This window comes from Labrus bergylta, chromosome 4 (genome assembly GCF_963930695.1).
Source record: "Labrus bergylta chromosome 4, fLabBer1.1, whole genome shotgun sequence".
Taxonomy (NCBI): Eukaryota; Metazoa; Chordata; class Actinopteri; order Labriformes; family Labridae; genus Labrus; species Labrus bergylta.
Genome location: NC_089198.1, coordinates 20614683 through 20632867, shown reverse-complemented (window position 1 = coordinate 20632867; position 18185 = coordinate 20614683). Strand labels below are relative to the sequence as shown.

Genomic DNA, 18185 nt, shown 5'->3' with positions numbered 1-18185 from the left:
GACCCACCCACCCACACACACACACACACACACACGCGCGCGCGCGCACACACGCACACGCGCACACCCGCGCACATCCCCCAGCTAGCTGTAACCGGCTAAGCGTCGCTGCTGTTGAGTCGCCGCCTCCCCCAAAACCTCGGCAGCAGCTAAGCTGCACAGTCGACATGGCAAGAAAATATCGCAACAATTTCCTAAAGAAAGATGAAAATCTTCCAAGTCTTTTGGAATGAGTGAGTAGCATCGATAAAAAAAAATCATATTATTGTCCTGATAATAAACTCTTAGGTGTTTTATGTTGTGTTTAAATGATGTTAATGACGCATAGCTGTGGTTTAGTTGTTGCTAACGCTAAAGAGAGGTAGCATACAGGCTAACAGGAGGGGGGGGGAGTACGGCTTGTTAGCCTTCCTGAGTATTTTGTCTTAGCCGATTATTACAATGTGACCACAATATAGTCCTACTAAGTGAATTATGTGCAACAAAAATCCATCGGTCGGTGACAGTATAAGTATTATGAGAGCAGTGTGGTTGCTGGGTAGAGTTACATAATGTCGCTGTGGAGAGTCAAATGGCTTCACTTTCCAGTGTGTCACTGTGCTGATCTACATGTCGTTTCCTTCACCGAGATATAACTCAGCGTGAGTGTCAGTGTAACATATTCACACTCGCATCTTTATTCGGGTCTACGACTGTATTATAACCAACTCTTAAATAAGTTAAAGATCATTTATAATATATATATATTTTTTTTTAATCAAGACGACGCTCACTCGCTAGCGAGCAAAACACAGCAAGAGCTAGCCACCCATAGCTTAGCTTGCTAAAAGTATGCTAACGTTCACCGCAGCTACAAAACTATCACTTTGATTAAAAGGTAAAAAAACAAACCACTCGCGATCGTGTAAATTCCAGTCGACAAAAAGCCGCGTTAGAAATAACAGTGTAAATTATACTGATAACAATCATGTTTGCAGCAAACTATTAAGGAGAACTATTAAAGCAAACGACAGTCTTAAAAGAAGCTACATGGACTTCGTTGTTAGCCTCTTCAGGACCCTTTGTCCGTGTTCGTAGTGGGGAAACAAGCTCTTGTAAATAGGCCACACATCAGTTGTTTTGATCCTTCTCCGACGTTTGTTTTCACTTTTTATTGAAAGTGAATTGATCCCCCCCTTTTGTTTAAATATAGTTTTATGTCATTACTGAACAACGCACTGTTCTCGATATTAGTGTTAACATCGTACTATACGATAAACCTACTTTTACATCCAGATGCCTTTCAGATATTTCTCTTCGGAGATGCACTTGATCTGTAAATGATCATATTATGGATTGTGATATAAAAAGTATTAAATGGTAATAAAAAACTGAAATGTTTTTTTTTTTAACCATGGAAGTTAACAAAAGTAACATTTATAATGAGAAGCTTAAAAGCTGCAGGGCGGTCTCAAAGCAAAAGGCCAAAATGTAACATGGCAGAATATTTTTAATTGTTTGATTGCGTATCCTGTATTTTCTCAATTAGCTGTTAATGGGGTTGGGAAGTGTGTCAGCAATGACGTGTGATGAAACTTAACCTGAACATGAAATACTAACATGAGTCATTTTCAGAAAGGCAGTAATGGAAAAATGTCACATTGTTCAATTTGATTTTCCACATATACACAAGAAAAACATGTTGGCGACAGAAGTTACATTACTTTGCACAGAGATTGTAATAGTTGCTTGCGTACACTATGTTTTTGCAGGGAATCTCTATATTTCAGCTCTATACTTAATTGCTCTCATTAATTGATGTTTTTTGTTTTTTTAACATACTTGTCTTTGTCTTTCTCTCTCTTACAGTATTCATCACGCGATGTGATCCAAAATCCACAATGTGTGAGAAAATTTAAGAACGATTGAGTTCGGAAGAAAAATTCTTGATTCCAGTGGAATCTTCCATATATATATTAATATTATTATTATTAGATTTTTTTTCCTGTGTTAAATCTTACACACATTTACACACACTTGTCCCATCAACATATAACCATGCCAGTGCAAGCACCACAATGGACGGAGTTCCTGCTGTGCCCAATCTGCACACAGACATTTGAAGAGACTGTTCGCCGGCCCATCAGCTTGGGCTGTGGACATACTGTCTGCAAGATGTGCCTGAACAAGTTACACCGAAAGGCCTGTCCCTTTGACCAGACAGCCATCAGCACAGACATCGAGCAGCTACCTGTCAACACAGCTCTGTTGCAGCTAGTGGGAGGCCAGGTAAGGCTTGTGTCTGTGTTCGTATATTTGTTTGGCAGTTTATGGCACAGCTTCCATGTTTAATTTTTCTTATTCTAGCTTGTGATTAAAGATAAAATACTCTTGGGTTTTTTTTAGTAGTGGACCATTTTAAGAACATTTTATTTTAATGTTGACAGTAAAAAAAAAAAATCTCTGTAAATACTGTTTCAAGACTTTTTTAAAGTGTTGTGCATGAGCTGCTACATGATGAACATAGCTTAAAGATTCCTGCATGAGTCACACTCCAATCATTGAGCAATTACTTTAATTCATTTGGTGTACGGAGTGCTGGCACAATCAGTTGTGTTTCTCTGAGGCAATGTTTGACCATCAGGGTGGAGCACCTCTAATGGTGTTTTGTCTTTGTTGGCCAAGTTTCCATCCATAAACTGTACAATGAAGGATAACGTCAGTGTATCGACTTAGAGCCTTATGAGTGTCTGATGTTCTCATCACTGGTATGTCTTGTCTCTTAGGTGAATGCCTAACATACTGTGCTCATGTAGGCTAGAAGCCTACAAATTCCAGTCAAGTAAAATGCCACAATTGAAACTGAAATGTTTTTTTTATACCATGGAAGTTAACAAAAGTAACATTTATAATGAGAAGCTGAAAAGCTGCAGGGCGGTCTCAAAGCAAAAGGCCAAAATGTAACATGGCAGAATAATTTTCATTGTTTGATTGCGTATCCTGTATTTTCTCAATTAGCTGTTAATGGGGTTTGAAAGTGTGTCAGCAATGACGTGTGATGAATCTTAACCTGAACATGAAATACTAACATGAGTCATTTTCAGAAAGGCAGTAATGGAAAAATTTCAGATTGTTCAATTTGATTTTCCACATATACACAAGAAGAACATGTTGGCGACAGAAGTTACATCGCTTTGCACAGAGATTGTAATAGTTGCTTGCATACACTATGTTTTTGCAGGGAATCGCAGGGAATAAAAGTCACCACCCTCTCCCACTCGCATGTCTCTGTGGTCTCTACAATGTATTTTAAATGTTATGTGAGCAATGATAGACAATTCATTAACTTAATTAAGTTTAAACACATTGAGAAGTATCTTGATAATAGACAGAACACTCAGCTAGTCAATACATTTAAAAAGGGGACAGAATTATGGCTGTGAAAGTTCTCTACTTCACACTCATTAGATCATTATTGAGATAACCATAAAGGGCTCCAGCTTTGCTATGATGGTACCTAATGATTTCCTTCTCTGTGTTCTGCTGTAGGTTCCTAAGGCTCAGCCAGTTGCCTTGATTACCAGTCCAGAAGACTCACAGCATTATGAGGAGGCCAGACAGTGTGTGGAGGAGCTGGCTCTCTACCTCAAACCTCTAAGCAACACCAGAGGTACCTTAAACACACCCACAGCCTTGTCATGTTTTTTTCCTTTTTCTACCTTTCTCACAAACTGCCAGGATAATTAAACTTGAGGTTATTGTCAACATGTGAAGTCTAGTATACAATATTTTTGGAATTCTGTGGCGCAAAATGTGAGAATATTGTTGCTGATTGACAGTTATTTCATTCTTCCCCTTTCAAAAATGCTGAGTTAAGTTTACTAGTTATTTCCAGAGGTGCCACCATAAAAAAACAAAAAAAACCCACAAGCATCCATTACAGCTCATGAACTTGGAGCCCTTTGAACATTTCCATTGGGAAAGTTTTCATGTAATGTAAATGTAACACAAAGGGGGTTAGATTTACACTTTTGTACACGGATAAAAATGATGCCCAGTTAAAGGCATCAGAATTACATATTGAGGATACGTCTGATCATTTACATTTTGGATCGTCATCAGTTGAACTGTGTAATAAGTACTATCATAAAATACTTTGTTGCAATCAATACCATGCTTTAAAAGAATGTTTTTAAGACTTTGAAGTTATTTCTGGGTTAATGCTTAAATCAGCCGATTTTTATTTGGAGTTTTGCCAGATGGACCTGGTGTATCCATCATTTTTAAAAAAAGCAGAACTACCTTTTTTCTGTTAATATAGTGCAGAGACATTCCTCATGTCTACTTCTTGTTAATGGCCTTTAAAATGTTTTTATAGTCACATGGTTTAGCCACATTGGACATTGAATCATTGCATATATTATGTACAGCACTACTTTCAAAACAAAATGTGTACAACACAACACTGTTTATACACCACTCCAAAGAACCCCTCAGTTACTTCAGCACAGAGACAGACAGACTGGTCAATGTTCATAATCAAACATTCAGGATTTAATCAACAAGTCATGGAAACAGCTTGTCTTTTTATAAACTGTTTTCCAGGCCTAAGTGTTGGTTTTGAAAAGACATATGTAGGGGACCAACTCCTAAAAATGTTCCTTACTGCAATACAAATATAGAAACGGAATCCCCTATATTACATTCTGTATTATTCATGACTCTGTAAGATTGGTATTCTAAAGAGAAGTAAACAGTCCTTTAAGGACATTGTCAGACCACCAGGTGAATGATGGGACTTTGAAACTGATAGAATGTGAAATATGGTATTCATAAAGGGAGTACCAGCCAGTCTTTTATTATGTTTCTATTTATATAAAGACAATTTCATGAGTAATTGTTGCATAAAAATATACAAGACTTCATGAAATACAGGCTTAGAGGCTCCACATTTCCTGTTGGAGCATCCCCTTCTGTTTCAATTGTGTAAACTAACAAATTAACTTTTATATTGTATTAAATTTAATCTTAAACAGGACACTTTAAAAAGTATATACAACAGGCTTGATGTGAGAACTGTCCTTTCTTCACTTATACCCTTTTTCCCCATCGAAAATTATAAAGTTGAATTGGCAGCTCTCAGAATATTATAAACCCAAACTTCTACATTAGACTGTTTTAGTTTTAGATGGGTTTTTTTATTTTTATTTTGCAGCTGAGTTTGTACATTATTTTTTTTAACCAGTTCTGTGTTTTCTCTCCCCAGGTGTGGGTCTAAGCAGCACGGCCCAGAGCATTCTTAGTCGACCCATGCAGAGGAAACTGGTAACTCTTGTCCACTGCCAGCTGGTGGAGGAGGAGGGCCGTGTGAGAGCCATGAGAGCTGCCCGCTCTCTGGGTGAGAGAACTGTGACTGAGCTCATTTTGCAGCATCAGAATCCACAGCAGCTCTCCTCCAATCTGTGGGCTGCTGTGCGAGCACGTGGATGTCAGTTTCTAGGACCTGGTAGGTTATTTTCCTTCATCTGCAAAGTAAGACAGAAACGACACTTCTTGACACTCAGCTGTTTATATTTATATTTGTGTTTTACTTTTTTCCCAGCCATGCAGGAGGAAGCTCTAAAGTTGGTCCTTCTTGCTTTGGAGGACGGCTCTGCTCTGTCCAGGAAGGTGTTGGTTCTCTTTGTAGTCCAGAGGCTGGAGCCACGATTTCCACAGGCCTCTAAGACCAGTATAGGCCACGTGGTGCAGCTCCTTTACAGGGCCTCCTGCTTTAAGGTATGTCCCTTACTCAGAACCAGAAAACATTCCTCCAAAATTTTAAGATTCTTACAAATGGTGTACTAAATGTGGTGCTGCTGTCCAAGGCTCAGTTCAAGAGCAACACTTACCTCAGTTTCACCCTAAGCTGCTTTGTTTTAAGTTTATTTAGCCAAGTAGAAATATTACATTACCTGTCAGTCATCAAGAAGTCATCAAAAATGTATCTGCAAAAGGTGCGACTTACCTTCTATTCTATGCCTTCGTAGGTAACCAAACGTGATGAAGATTCATCCCTGATGCAGTTGAAAGAGGAGTTCCGTACTTATGAGGCATTGCGGCGCGAACATGACTCTCAGATAGTTCAGATAGCCATGGAGGGTGGTCTGCGTATTGCTCCTGACCAGTGGTCATCTCTGTTATATGGAGATCAATCTCACAAGTCACACATGCAGTCTATCATTGATAAGGTGTGTAAGGTTTTTTTTTATTTTATGTGCATATTTTTTACATCATATATTTATATTGTGAAAGTTCTCTGACATGTAAGCATGTTCTGCATGGGGATCCTTTCTTGTATAAACCAACTTGAGCATTTATGCCCTACCCTATGTTCTTCTACTTTCAATATAGCTGCAGACCCCGGCTTCTTTTGCTCAGAGTGTTCAAGAACTGACGATTGCGCTGCAGAGGACCGGAGACCCAGCCAACCTCAACAGGCTGCGACCCCACCTGGAGCTACTGGCCAACATTGATCCCAGTCCTGGTAGGGAACAATCTTTGTTTGAATCTTTGTTTTGGGAGCCCAATAGCCTAGCGGATATGTTGCTTGGGCCTGTGTGAACATTTTATTTAAAAAATGTCTCATTCATTAGACGCTTAGGCACAACCCGCACATACCCAACCCTTTAGACTTAGAAGCTCCATCAATCAAAACATTGTGATAAAGCCTGTATTCTCCTATCTCTATTTGTTTCCAAAGATGCCCCCCCTCCAACTTGGGAGCAGCTTGAGAAGGGGTTGGTAGCAGTGAAAACAGTGGTGCATGGCCTGGTGGACTTCATCCAGAACCACAGCAAGAAAGGAGCCGACCCTCAACAGGTCAGTCTATCCGTTCAATCACAAACAGAGATTTGCAGCTGATTTTTTTCCCCCCCACCCCTTGTTTGTTGCTTCATTATTACGGCGTCAAGTAATATCATGTAATTTGTCTCAGAAGAAAGTAGGGCTGTGAATCTCTCCTTATCCGATTCAATTATCCAGAGCTACAATCAGATTCAGTAAAATATGTGTGATTTGATCTGATCAGATACAAATTGATAATTGAATCAAAAGTAGTTTTTTTAGCCATTACTTTTTGAATTATAGCCAGTGTGTCATTTCAAAATAACAACCTTGTGTTTATACATTTTCCAAGAGACAAGTGAATATGCCTATTGTGCAAACAACTATTCTGACATTGTGTATATTATGTGAAGTCCTACTTACAAACCCATGCCCAGGTTTATCACTTTGACAGGTAGTTGGGGTATTGAACTACATTTTGTTACTTACACTGAAATCTTAGCTCTTCTGTACATCTCACTTTGTGGGCTTTGTAAAGCTCTGCACACTCTAAAACAAAGTAATGAATTCACCCAAGAGGCAACAGTTAACTATAAGGAATGATATAATGAAAACAATTCAAGACATCATTTTTTTATTTTACAATTTCTATGAATTGCATGTGACGTTCAGGCATCGGCTGTGACTGACACTCACTCTACTTTAGACACTTCTTTCAATGTTTTTAAATGATAAGCATATCTGGTATGCTCTTGGGAAAATGTGGTATTGGTATTTTATGAACTAGACTCAAATGTATTTACCATGTCACGAAACCATCACTTCCAACTACACCGTTAGTTTGTAAACCTTTGCCATACAATGGGCGAATATACTTAGGTGAGAAAGTTTTTGATATAAGGGTCTGCTTGGGCTTATTCATATTAAGTCCAAATTATTTAATTTGAGTGTGGAGAGTTGTAAATTGCTGTGGCAATGTTGGACGTTGTTGTTTTCTCCTTGTAAGCTAACTTGTGCTAACTGGCGAGCCCCCTAAGCTCACGTTACTCTCGTAAGAGTTAAAAGGCCAAACTCAAAGTGTCGCCAGATTAAAGATGCTAAACATAGCATGCAGGATAGGAAAGTAAACCTCTGTTCATAACTTTTAAACCAGGATTCGGATTAGGAAAAACTGTTAAGATCGGTTGCTGATTCAGATTGGTATATCTTTACACCACTAGCAGAATGTTTTTCTTTTCTACAGAAGAATGTTAATTTACAATTGAAGGGTTTCTTAAGGTTTGTGTTGCACTTTCACCTCAATAAAACAATTTGTTGTTTTCTTTCAATTTATAACTCATCTTTTCCTAACTAACTGTCATGTTTAATATCACTAATATTGAAAGTTCAACTCTGTTTGTTTTTTTGTAGAGCCAAATTGTTAAACAGGGTTTTACCATATGAGCACAAGAGGCCATATGTTTTCCATTAAAATATTTTGTACCTTTCTTCAGCCTCCACAGCACAGCAAGTACAAGACTTACATGTGTCGCGACATGAAGCAAAAGGGCGGCTGTCCTCGGGGGGCCAGCTGCACCTTTGCTCACTCTCAGGAAGAACTGGAGAAGTGAGTCTGACATATTGTTGATGGCCTTTAAATCAGATATTCTATTCAAAACGCAGTTTTAAAGTGCCCTTCATCTCTGACACATTTTGTATCATGTTTTATGTACTTAAGGTATCGTAAAATGAACAAACGTCTGGCAGCTCGCCTTCCTGGCTCAGGAGGGCTCATGCCAGATGATGGCCTTCCTCTTGATGTAGCAGTGACCCGGAAGCCTTCACCACTCACCAACGGCAGTGGTGTAAACTCTTTGCCCCAGCTCATTCCCCGTGGCACCGACTCAGTCCCATATGAGCTACTGCGTAAACCCATGAAGATGGATGGAGGCAGTCCCAGTGCCCCAGGGTCCCCACCTGACCCGTGAGTATAGCATTCTGTGTTCATCAAATTAAGTGGCAGTAAGAAAAAGGTATCCTAGGTGTATGTAATTACACTGTGATGGAAACCAGCTCATTGCATTGTGTTCTTTTTTCTAGTTTAATTCTGACCCTGGGAGATCTTTTAATAGAGAAACGATAGGTAGATCCTGAAATTAACATGTCATTAGCACTATACAAGCTCAAGTCCATTTACTATTTTGAACCAAAAAAATAATATTCCAATAAAAAGTTTAAGGGAAAGAATATTTATTTCACTTGTATCTATAGCTATCTTGCTAACACCATCAGCACCACCAGGTGTAGTCTTCAGCTTTAAGTGCAAGACTAAGAAATAAGATTAGTTCTGCTATGTTTAATCTAGCATTTTCACCCTTTAGCATGGACGCTGTAACCAAAACCGGCATGCCTCTGCCACCTCATGCCATGGCCCATCAAAGGATGCAAGCAGACCACCTCTCTGGGGTAAAGCACATGCCTGTACCTAGAGGTCTTCCTGTGTACCCCCAACAACAGCTCCAAGAGATATGCTATGACGCTCGTCCTCCACCCTCTGCTTCTCAGTATGAGCCTGCACAGTATGCCACAGGTAGGGGTCAGTACACTTATAATGCACTGTTTGATTTGTGTGTGACTGATGAAAAGTGAGTGATTAATTTCCACATATTAATGGTTTAGGGATGTGTCATTAATTATATTTTTCTATAATTATTTCCCAGGGTACCCCTACCAACAGCCACCCCCGTATGGCTCTCGAGATTACATTCGTAACCCTCCTCCCCCGAGTGAGTCAGGACCCCCTTACCAAGACCCTTATACTGGCTACGGCCATCCAGAGCGCCCCTACCAGGCCCCTCACTCTGGTCCACCCTTCTCCTACCCTCACCCCCCTCACCATGACCGAGGTCGCCACGGGGCATATGCAGGCCCACCACCTCCCCCACAGCCTTACCCATCTCAGAGGGATAGTCTGGTCAGAATGAGTCCTGCTCCTCTGGATGTTCCACCACAGTCAGCTGGGCAGACCAACTCGCTTTACCACCAGGAGCCTAGTGGCCGGGATAGATACCACCCAGATGGTTACTATCCACCAGGAGCTCAGCATCCTCCCATGAGGGCTTACGTCAGGGTGAGTCTGTTTGACCTGTTCCTCACTTTGCCCCTCATGCTTTGTGTGGCCTTCTGAGTTTCAAAATACATTCTAGCAGTCAAGAGGAAACATTTCTGTGTGTGTCTCAGGGGCCATCGTATAGTGGTTCACAGCCGAGCCTGGACTACCTGCACAGACGTCGGCAGGAGCTGATATCCCAGCTTGAGGAAAGAAAGGTCATCTCCCCTCCGCCATTTGCTGCCTCTCCCACTCTTCCTCATCCCTTTCCTAGTGACTACCCTCCAGATGTAAGCTCTATGAGAATTTAAATTTTCTTCAACTTTTACAAATCATACAATTGTATTACACTCTATCCGAACATGTTAGCATGAGCTTACGTTAAAACTTCGTTTTTGTATTTTCTATGTTCCGTATACAGTATGGCGAGGAGAGCTCTAAAACAATGATGACAATGAAGTGCAGGGAGCCTGACTATGCAGGGCAGTACTCTCCCTGGTCTTGTGAAACCATTGGCTCCTACATTGGCACTAAGGACCCAAAACCCAAAGACGTTATGGTTCCGGGTTCCATGGAGATGATGGTGAGTCCTAATGGATACTTCCGTTAATAAACATCCCCATTTTAGAGGGAAAATGTCGCTACTTTGTCAGCTGTGTGTGAATGCATGTGAATGGAGTACTTCTACATAAAGTTATCAGGCACTTCACGTAGCAGCCTCTGTAATCAGTGTGTAAATGTATGAAAGTACATGTAGTGTTAAAGCACATTGAGTTCTTAGAAGACTAGAAAAGCACTCCACAAGTCCATTCTTTCTACTCCTGTTTGCCAGAATGTGGAGGCGAAGGGTCTGAGGGAACCATCGCTCGAGGCGCCTCGCAGGGGTACAGAAGTCAAGGATGATGACCCTATTATCCCTTTTGGCCCCCAGCCCACCGTATCACGCTTCGGTGCCATTTCCCGCACCTCAAAGACGGGGTACCAGACCGCAGGCCCTGTGCAGGCTATGGCCTCCACTCCTCAGAATTCAAACTCTAAACATATGGCCATGTCAGGTAAGAAAACATGCGCAGAACAACAGTAATGAGTGTCAAAAAAGAAAGTGCATTTGTATCTTTTGGCTTTTATTGCCATATACTGGAAGTACAAGGTGTTCTGTTCACATTACTGGGGTTTAACCATTCAGCTTTTAATTGACAGTATTTCTCACCACTTTTTTACCACCTCACCTACAGCAGAATACACATATGGAAGCCAAGGAGGATGGGCTGGAGCTTCATACCCCTCCCACCAGGCTGCCTCCTCGTCTCAGGGACATTTTAGCGAGCGGTGGGCCCTACTTTAATTTATTCCTGTCATTTTCTAAGTATTTATATGATGACGATACTAATAAGGTTTTCAGTGAAATATCAGAAAAAAAGATGAGAATGATCCAAGTTGTACTAATTTCTTGCTGTATTTCATCCTAAAAGCCTACCAATGGCAGCGACAGACAGAGAACAGTTAAAGATTGAGCTGCAGCAGGTCAACCAGCAGATCAACCAACAGACTCAAATGAGAAGCATAGAGGTGAGTAAGCTCCAGAACATTGATCATCTACTGGCAGCCCACGGGCCACATCTGGTCCTCCATAGCTTCCCATCTGGTCCCCAGAATATATTTCAATTCAGAAAATGTGAGGAGGAAAAAATACGTTGCGGTATGTAGGGTATCTTTTTAAGATTCATATAGCTACGAATAAGTTGTTTTTTCGCATGTTGTTTAACATTTGTTTTTGTTAATCTTTTAAACAAACTAATCAGTCAAAAAAAGAAAAGAGGAAACAGCATGGTAAATGCTCGTCTTGCGATTGCAGGCCTTATGACATCAGAAATCAAATATCTACATATCCAATAAAACGTGGAGAAGTCCAGACCTGTGATTAAACAATAAACATCAAAATCAAATCAAAAGGCTGAAATACCTGTATTAGGTCAATGGGAGAAATTGAATTTCCCCTCTTACACCACACACTGTATACTTCTTCACATCAGGCTTGACAGCTATGTGCAAGCATATTTTAAAGTCTGGCCCCCACAGTGTCTGTTTGAAACAAATTGGTCCTAGAACTATGATGGTCTGGAACTACCTGCATTTATAGTCCTACTATCATTGCATATGGTACCTGATGATGTAAATGAAAAAATCAGTTCAAAGTTGTGACTTCTCACTTTTAAAATAAAGTTTTTTTCATTATATGCTGTATTAATTAATGCCTGACATTCCTGAATTGCACACTCATCCTCTTTACCTTCTGTGTTATCACACAGGCTGCCAATAACCCTTTACTGCTGCAGAGGGATGCCAGTGGATTAGCAGGCCAGCCTGTGCAGCCCGGCCAGGGCCAGGGAGTAGCAGCTCAGCAACAGCCTAAGTGGCCAGCAGGGGGAGCAAGTTCAACATCTGTCTCCAGTGAACAGTTGAGCATGGAGCTCCACCAAGTGGAAAGAGAGATTGGCAAGAGGACTCGAGAAATGGCTCTGGTGAGGAGTGGTGAACTGTTAAGCAATGGATGTAACAGTTATTTTGTGAATATTGTAAGTTAGGGATGGGGCATTGACATTATGGTGCTATGATTGGAGGAGGGGACATTCAAGGAAAGCCAGGCTATAACAAATGGATTTTAAGTCGTGAATTACAAAACCATCACTGGAAAATATAGAAGACAATAGAGATAATTTTTTCCTTTTTAATATTTATTTTTGGGCTTTTTGTACCTTTTTTAATAGAGAGGTAGGATAGTTGATAGAGTTGGAAATCAGGGAGAGAGAGTAGGGAATGACATGCGGGAAAGGAGCCACAGGCTGGATTCGAACCTGGGCCACCCGTGTTGAGGTCTATAGCCTCCATACATGGGGCGCGCGCAATAACCACTGCACCACCAGCGCCCAATCAATAGAGATTCTTGTGCCATACCGCCATGAGATCATGTATGCATAAAACACAAACGGCTGTAATGAGTCTTCAAGGGACACTGATTTTTTTTTTTTTTTTTTTTTTTTTTGTCCATCTCAAATTCAGGAAAACCAAGTAGCCCATGATGTTCAGCAGTACAAGATGAAACCTGCAGAAAATGGACAACCAGAGCACAAAGCTCAGCTGGAAGAAATCTCCCTGGCTCTTGGGTGGGTATAACATGCTTGGACATAAAAATGTGTTTATGCCTTAGATAATATATTTTATGTGTTTCATTATTAACCTGATCAAATTCCAACATTCTGTGTTTTTTTTCTCTCTCCTTTATTCAGCGAGGTTTCAAACGGATCCAGCAGTCTGCAAGAAAGTGCAGTGGGCGGGTCCATGCTGTCACTGACCAGTAAGACGTCTGCGTTGAGCCTGTGTTCTGATCCAGGTGCCACTGGTTCAGAGATGCAGAAGAATGGCGTTGTCCATTCCTGCTCCTAGGCAGTTCACACTTCGACACACACATACACACACAGACAGAAACACACACAAGATGCTCATTTTAAAAGCATGCACAGGCACACATACACCCATTCTATTTAGAAGATGAGCAGTATCTGCCGTGATATGAATTTTCTTTCTTTTTGTTCTGTGAATGAGCTTTTTTTAATAACTTTCCTTGCCTGGAAACCAGGGCATATGGTAACATTTCTCGTGTGTGTTAATTCTTTTTTTTTTTGCACTGGGATTATTGATTAACAAGGCTCACAATAGTTATATCAGAAAGAGAAAATGGTGGTGATGTTGACAATGGTTTTGTACTTCATTATAAAAAAACAGGCATATTATATCCTCAACAAAATACATGTCCAGGTATGTTATTGATCCTCCCCTATAGATATTTCTGGTTTTGTTATAGCAGTATACATCAATGAACGGTTAAACACGGAGGAGCACATAAGAAGCACTATTACATCTCATGCACTCTGAGGAACTTCTTTATTGCAATCTGACGATCCAAGAAGGTATTACAGAAAACATCAGAAGTGTTGTCACTTGGTTATCACCCCCAGGATTGTAAAAAGTGGTCGCCCAGATTGAGATAGTCTGAGGAGGGAAAAAGCAGCAAAATACCGCACAAGTATTCAGCTGAAATTGAGATGCAAGAGCTTTTAGAAATCACTTTTGCACCACATGCACGTTCTCACCTGCCACGAGAAGTCTGATTTTATTAGTGCATTTTATGAACACATCATATGTCTGTTTCATACTTGAAATCAGTATATTATATATTTAATTGAAGCATTCTGTTTTAAAGATTGCAAAAAGTCTTTTTGATAATGAGCTTTCCACATGTTTTCTATAAGGGAATCTACTTACTATGGTGCTTCTCTTGGTTGTCGTGTGACCTGATGTGGTTGGTTGCAATGCCTTTCACCTGTGCTCTTTAGGGCTGCATTCAGTCCCACCTGATTGTGTTAGAAAAGCTCAAATAGGCATGTGAGTTTTTTGTAGACTGAGTGTACATGTTCAGGCTGAGAGAGTACTTCTTTCCGCCTCAGGAGCAAGGTAACTCGATATACTTTTTAACATCAGCGTAACTGAAAGATTTCCCTCCTCAGAACTTCTCATCTGGCCACACAAAAGGCCTCCCCATTGGGATTATCTTGTCATTTGTTTTCCTAACTTCTATGAAGTTGCCTTCCCTTGTGATCTTTTTTAATTTTGTTGAATTTTTCATGCTTTACGTTGTTACAATTCTGGGGGGTGACCTACCTAGTAAAGGCTTAATAGAGTTGAGTTGATTGATGGTTCTCTCTGTTATTAAATGGTTGACTACCGAGTAAAAGCCGACGTATCATCTGTGACCTTAGAAAGGTTACCGTTGTAGGGTTTTTAGCCATACATTGCTTTTGAAATCATGTTTACAGCTGTGGATAATATAAGTGTTGGTAACTGAGGGCTAGATAAAACAAGCTATCGACAACGAGCAGATTTCAGTAAACCCCTGCATCTTTGTTTGAGTCAAATATTATATTTCCCATAAAACATCCAATAAAAGCCAGTCCCTTTTATCAGCTGGTTGTTTCGGTATATTTGATGTAAGACAGGTAGGCATGACCTTGTTGTTTTTTTTCAGCTTTCACTCAAACGCCACACATTACATTTACTGATCAGCCTGGGAAATGATTAGAACCTGGATGAAAAAAATCTTGAGAAGCAGCAGCAAAACACTTAAACATTCAAGCTGAACTTAAACATCTCTCTCTCTCTCTCTCTTTTGTTGTCCTGGGCTCGCTGTCTTGCCAAAGCAAGATCACATTAGTGATCAGTTATTTAATCTGGTAACTGCCTGATTTGTATCCACGTCATTATTTTCTGTTCTAAACCAAAAAAATGTATACTTTTTCTATCTTTCCTGTATGAAAGGCCTGTCTCGTATGCGTGTCCCAAAATAAAGGCAGGGTGATTTCAAACGCTAAAGTAAATGGAAACCCTGGCTATTTTTTAAAGTGTTACTGTAGTCTTGTCATACCTAGTTGTCATCATCACCACCATTACCATTACTATTGCTCTTTCTCCGTCATGTACTGTTTACTGCTGACGCTCAAAAGTGAGCTCTTTGCCTTTTGTAAACAATTAGCATGATTGGCTTCACTTTTACAGCTCTGCTCAGAGTGAGTGAGTCCCTGCGTTTGAACGGTTAAAGGATAGTGGAGACGCTCTGCTTTTTAAGTGAATGTTTAGCCTTTGTTTTGGTCAGATACGGGGTACTGAAAAACGAACCGTTTTAAAGATCCTTGATAAGAGCTGAGTCAAATAATTGGAGACACAAATGTTTGTTGTGTCTGACATCCTCGTCTGGCTTGTTAAAAAGGGCATCTCTTCCTATTTGTCAGCGCCATAATAGTGGAATTTTTTGGGTTTTTTCTTCATTTCAAATTTTCCCACCACACTTCAAGCCTTTGGCTGCTCCGCGCTACATTTATTGTCTAGGTACACAGCTCACTTATACATATAAGTATGTATACATACATTAATATACTAAAGCACTATTAATGTGCCACCTCTTATTTTACTCGCTCAGCATTTATATTAAATGATCTCTACTTAGAATCAGCAATGTTTTTTTTTGTTTTCTGTCCACTGGTTGCCAACACAGACTTTATCCTTTCCCAGATGAAGGACTTCTGTGCGCATTGATGTGTGTTCACTTAATCTTTTGTGTTCAAACAAAGATGTTCTTTATAGACTATGCTTCCGAAGAAGATAAAATTCTGTACCTTTGGAAACTTATGGAGACGTTTTGTGTGTGCTAGATTGTATTGTAGAAATGTACCCTAAGTTTTTTTTTTTTTTGTTTCTGTTTTTTTTTTTCCCTCAAAGTGTGCTGTATTGGGTGATAGTGTTCAGCTATTAGAAAATTGTTTGGGGGGATGTTTCTCACCCATGCCCCCAAGAGGATATTCAGGAAGTCTTTGATAAAAGCTTGGCCTTAAATCCTCTTTACTGCTCCTCTTCCTTGTCTTGCTGTAGGAGAATGAGCTCTCAAAAATAGAAACAACGCTGAATTGGCATGATCTGAAGTGATCAAATGACCCCTAGTGGATTCTCCCTCCTTTTTCATATAAAACAGCAACAACACAATGATGCAAATCTCTGACCATTCGACGCTAAATTTATATTTGTATTTGTTAAGGATATGTTGTTGACCTAGCTGCGTTTGTAGTTTTATCTTTCTCTCTTTTTGTTTCTTTATTTCCGCAATAGTTGAGTGAATTTACTGACCTGCAAGTCTTACAGTCTTTAATGCATCACCTGACCTGATGTGCGGTCAACAGCTAGACAAGTATTCAAGTGACATTCACACGACTTTTTTTTTTTTTCTAATGACAGCTATTCACAAAATTGTCCCTAAAATCGTAATTCTGTTGTTATAATTCTATGAATGAGCAACATTTAATTGTGTTAATTCAATGTTTCTTTTAACTCTGAGTGCAAGTCAACCAAAAGTTTCACAAGGCTAGTTCTACCTGAAAGGTCACTGCAGGTCTGAATGGGCTGAAATTGCATTTAGCTTAGCAGAGCTTACATACAGTAACTGAGGGGGGGATTTACTGTACAGTAAATAGCAAAGATTTTCATTTTAATCTCTTGCGTGTTTTTGTTTCTGAGTGGAACTGCAGCCTCTAGCCCTCATTTCTATAACCATTTAACCCCTCCACTCCCACCATTGACCACTGAACTCTGTTACTGCTGTTTGAGGCTCACATTTTATTCCTTGACTTTCTGGGGAAATCGCAAATGGCTATTTTATATGATTACTCCCTTGTAAAATATCTCTTAAATTAAGGTACAGGTTTGATTTCAGCAAGAAAAAAAGAGGTTTTTATATGTATATTATACTCCATTAAGGAATGTCTAGAATTATCTTCCTCCAATGTGGATGTAGCCATTATTACGCCATTTTATGACTTTGTAAGAGAATTCACTGTGTGAAAATTGGTTTGCATTTTTGTATAATACAATCTGCTTTTTTTTTCGTTTGATACGAGAGGGAGGTCAAACTGGAAGTTTGAAGAGAGAAAAAAATGAACCTGTGAAATTGAGAAAACAAAGTGTAACTTATGTAAAACAGTGATCCTAAGCTGAGGGGAAAGATTAAATGATATTGCTAACTCAGAACGTTTGTGCCGTTTTTATTTTTAAAAGTCACCCATTTAAAATGTGACCTCAGTTTTGTTCATTGCTTCTTTCTTTTCCTGTCCTCGAGCCACCCAGCAGTCAATCAGAAGCTGTAACTGCTTTTCTATATTTATACATGTACAGTTTGTACTCTCTGCTGAAGGGACTCTCTCAATCTATTGAAGAACAAAAGATGTAATGTGATGGGAAAGTGCTGTATAATGGAAGTTGACTTAAAAATTAAGCTTTTTATGGAAAGCCAAAAGGATTATACTTAGTCCCTATTGTCATTTGATATGCAACCGCTGCACTCTTTTCTCTTTTAAGCATTTGGTGATTAAAGGTTCAGATATGTTTGAATGTGAAAACAAACACAGGAGAGCTCAAAATCAAACCTCACCAGCAGGTGTTTAAGAAACACTGGTTGGCATGAATGAAATGCCCTGAAACAGAAAAGATGCAGCAAGAGAGATAAACTCTGGCTTAGTTAAGTTCCATGAAGTGTCTTCTATCACTGCCACAAAGAACAGTAACACAACATTCCTGTGTCTTCTGTGTTACATGATTGTTCCACTGACAGCTCACCTGAAAGTGTTGGCTATGCTGCACAAACCTGGAGTGACTGATTTATCAGTCATGATAAATCAGTCACTCCAGGGTCACT

General features: G+C 39.9%; 1 protein-coding gene across 4 annotated transcripts; it reads left to right on the top strand.

The window, feature by feature from the left end:
- Positions 1–89: 89 nt before the first annotated feature.
- Positions 90–17521, top strand: rc3h1b (ring finger and CCCH-type domains 1b). 4 transcript variants are annotated; one of them, XM_065954028.1, is made up of 20 exons: positions 90–233; positions 1849–2268; positions 3529–3649; positions 5246–5485; positions 5582–5757; positions 6009–6209; positions 6373–6505; positions 6722–6840; positions 8298–8410; positions 8522–8767; positions 9165–9373; positions 9504–9913; positions 10024–10182; positions 10314–10475; positions 10725–10947; positions 11131–11221; positions 11365–11461; positions 12202–12414; positions 12953–13056; positions 13180–17521. In XM_065954028.1, the coding sequence occupies exons 2-20, from the start codon at positions 2038–2040 to the stop codon at positions 13334–13336; spliced, it is 3405 nt and encodes a 1134-aa protein (XP_065810100.1). In that variant the 5' UTR covers positions 90–233; positions 1849–2037; the 3' UTR covers positions 13337–17521. The 4 variants fall into 4 exon arrangements, with proteins under 4 accessions (XP_065810100.1, XP_065810099.1, XP_065810098.1 ...); XM_065954027.1 differs by having other exon boundaries at positions 11128–11221; XM_065954026.1 differs by having other exon boundaries at positions 9165–9379.
- Positions 17522–18185: the final 664 nt, after the last annotated feature.

What these genes read in the sequence shown, in the direction of transcription:
- rc3h1b (XM_020649316.3), top strand. Translation starts at nt 2,038, where the DNA reads ATGCCAGTGCAAGCACCACAATGGACGGAGTTCCTGCTGTGCCCAATC. An exon ending in TGCAGTCTATCATTGATAAG is followed by an intron (nt 6,210 to 6,372) that starts GTGTGTAAGGTT and finishes CTTTCAATATAG; the next exon opens with CTGCAGACCCCGGCTTCTTT. An exon ending in CTAGTGACTACCCTCCAGAT is followed by an intron (nt 10,183 to 10,313) that starts GTAAGCTCTATG and finishes TTCCGTATACAG; the next exon opens with TATGGCGAGGAGAGCTCTAA.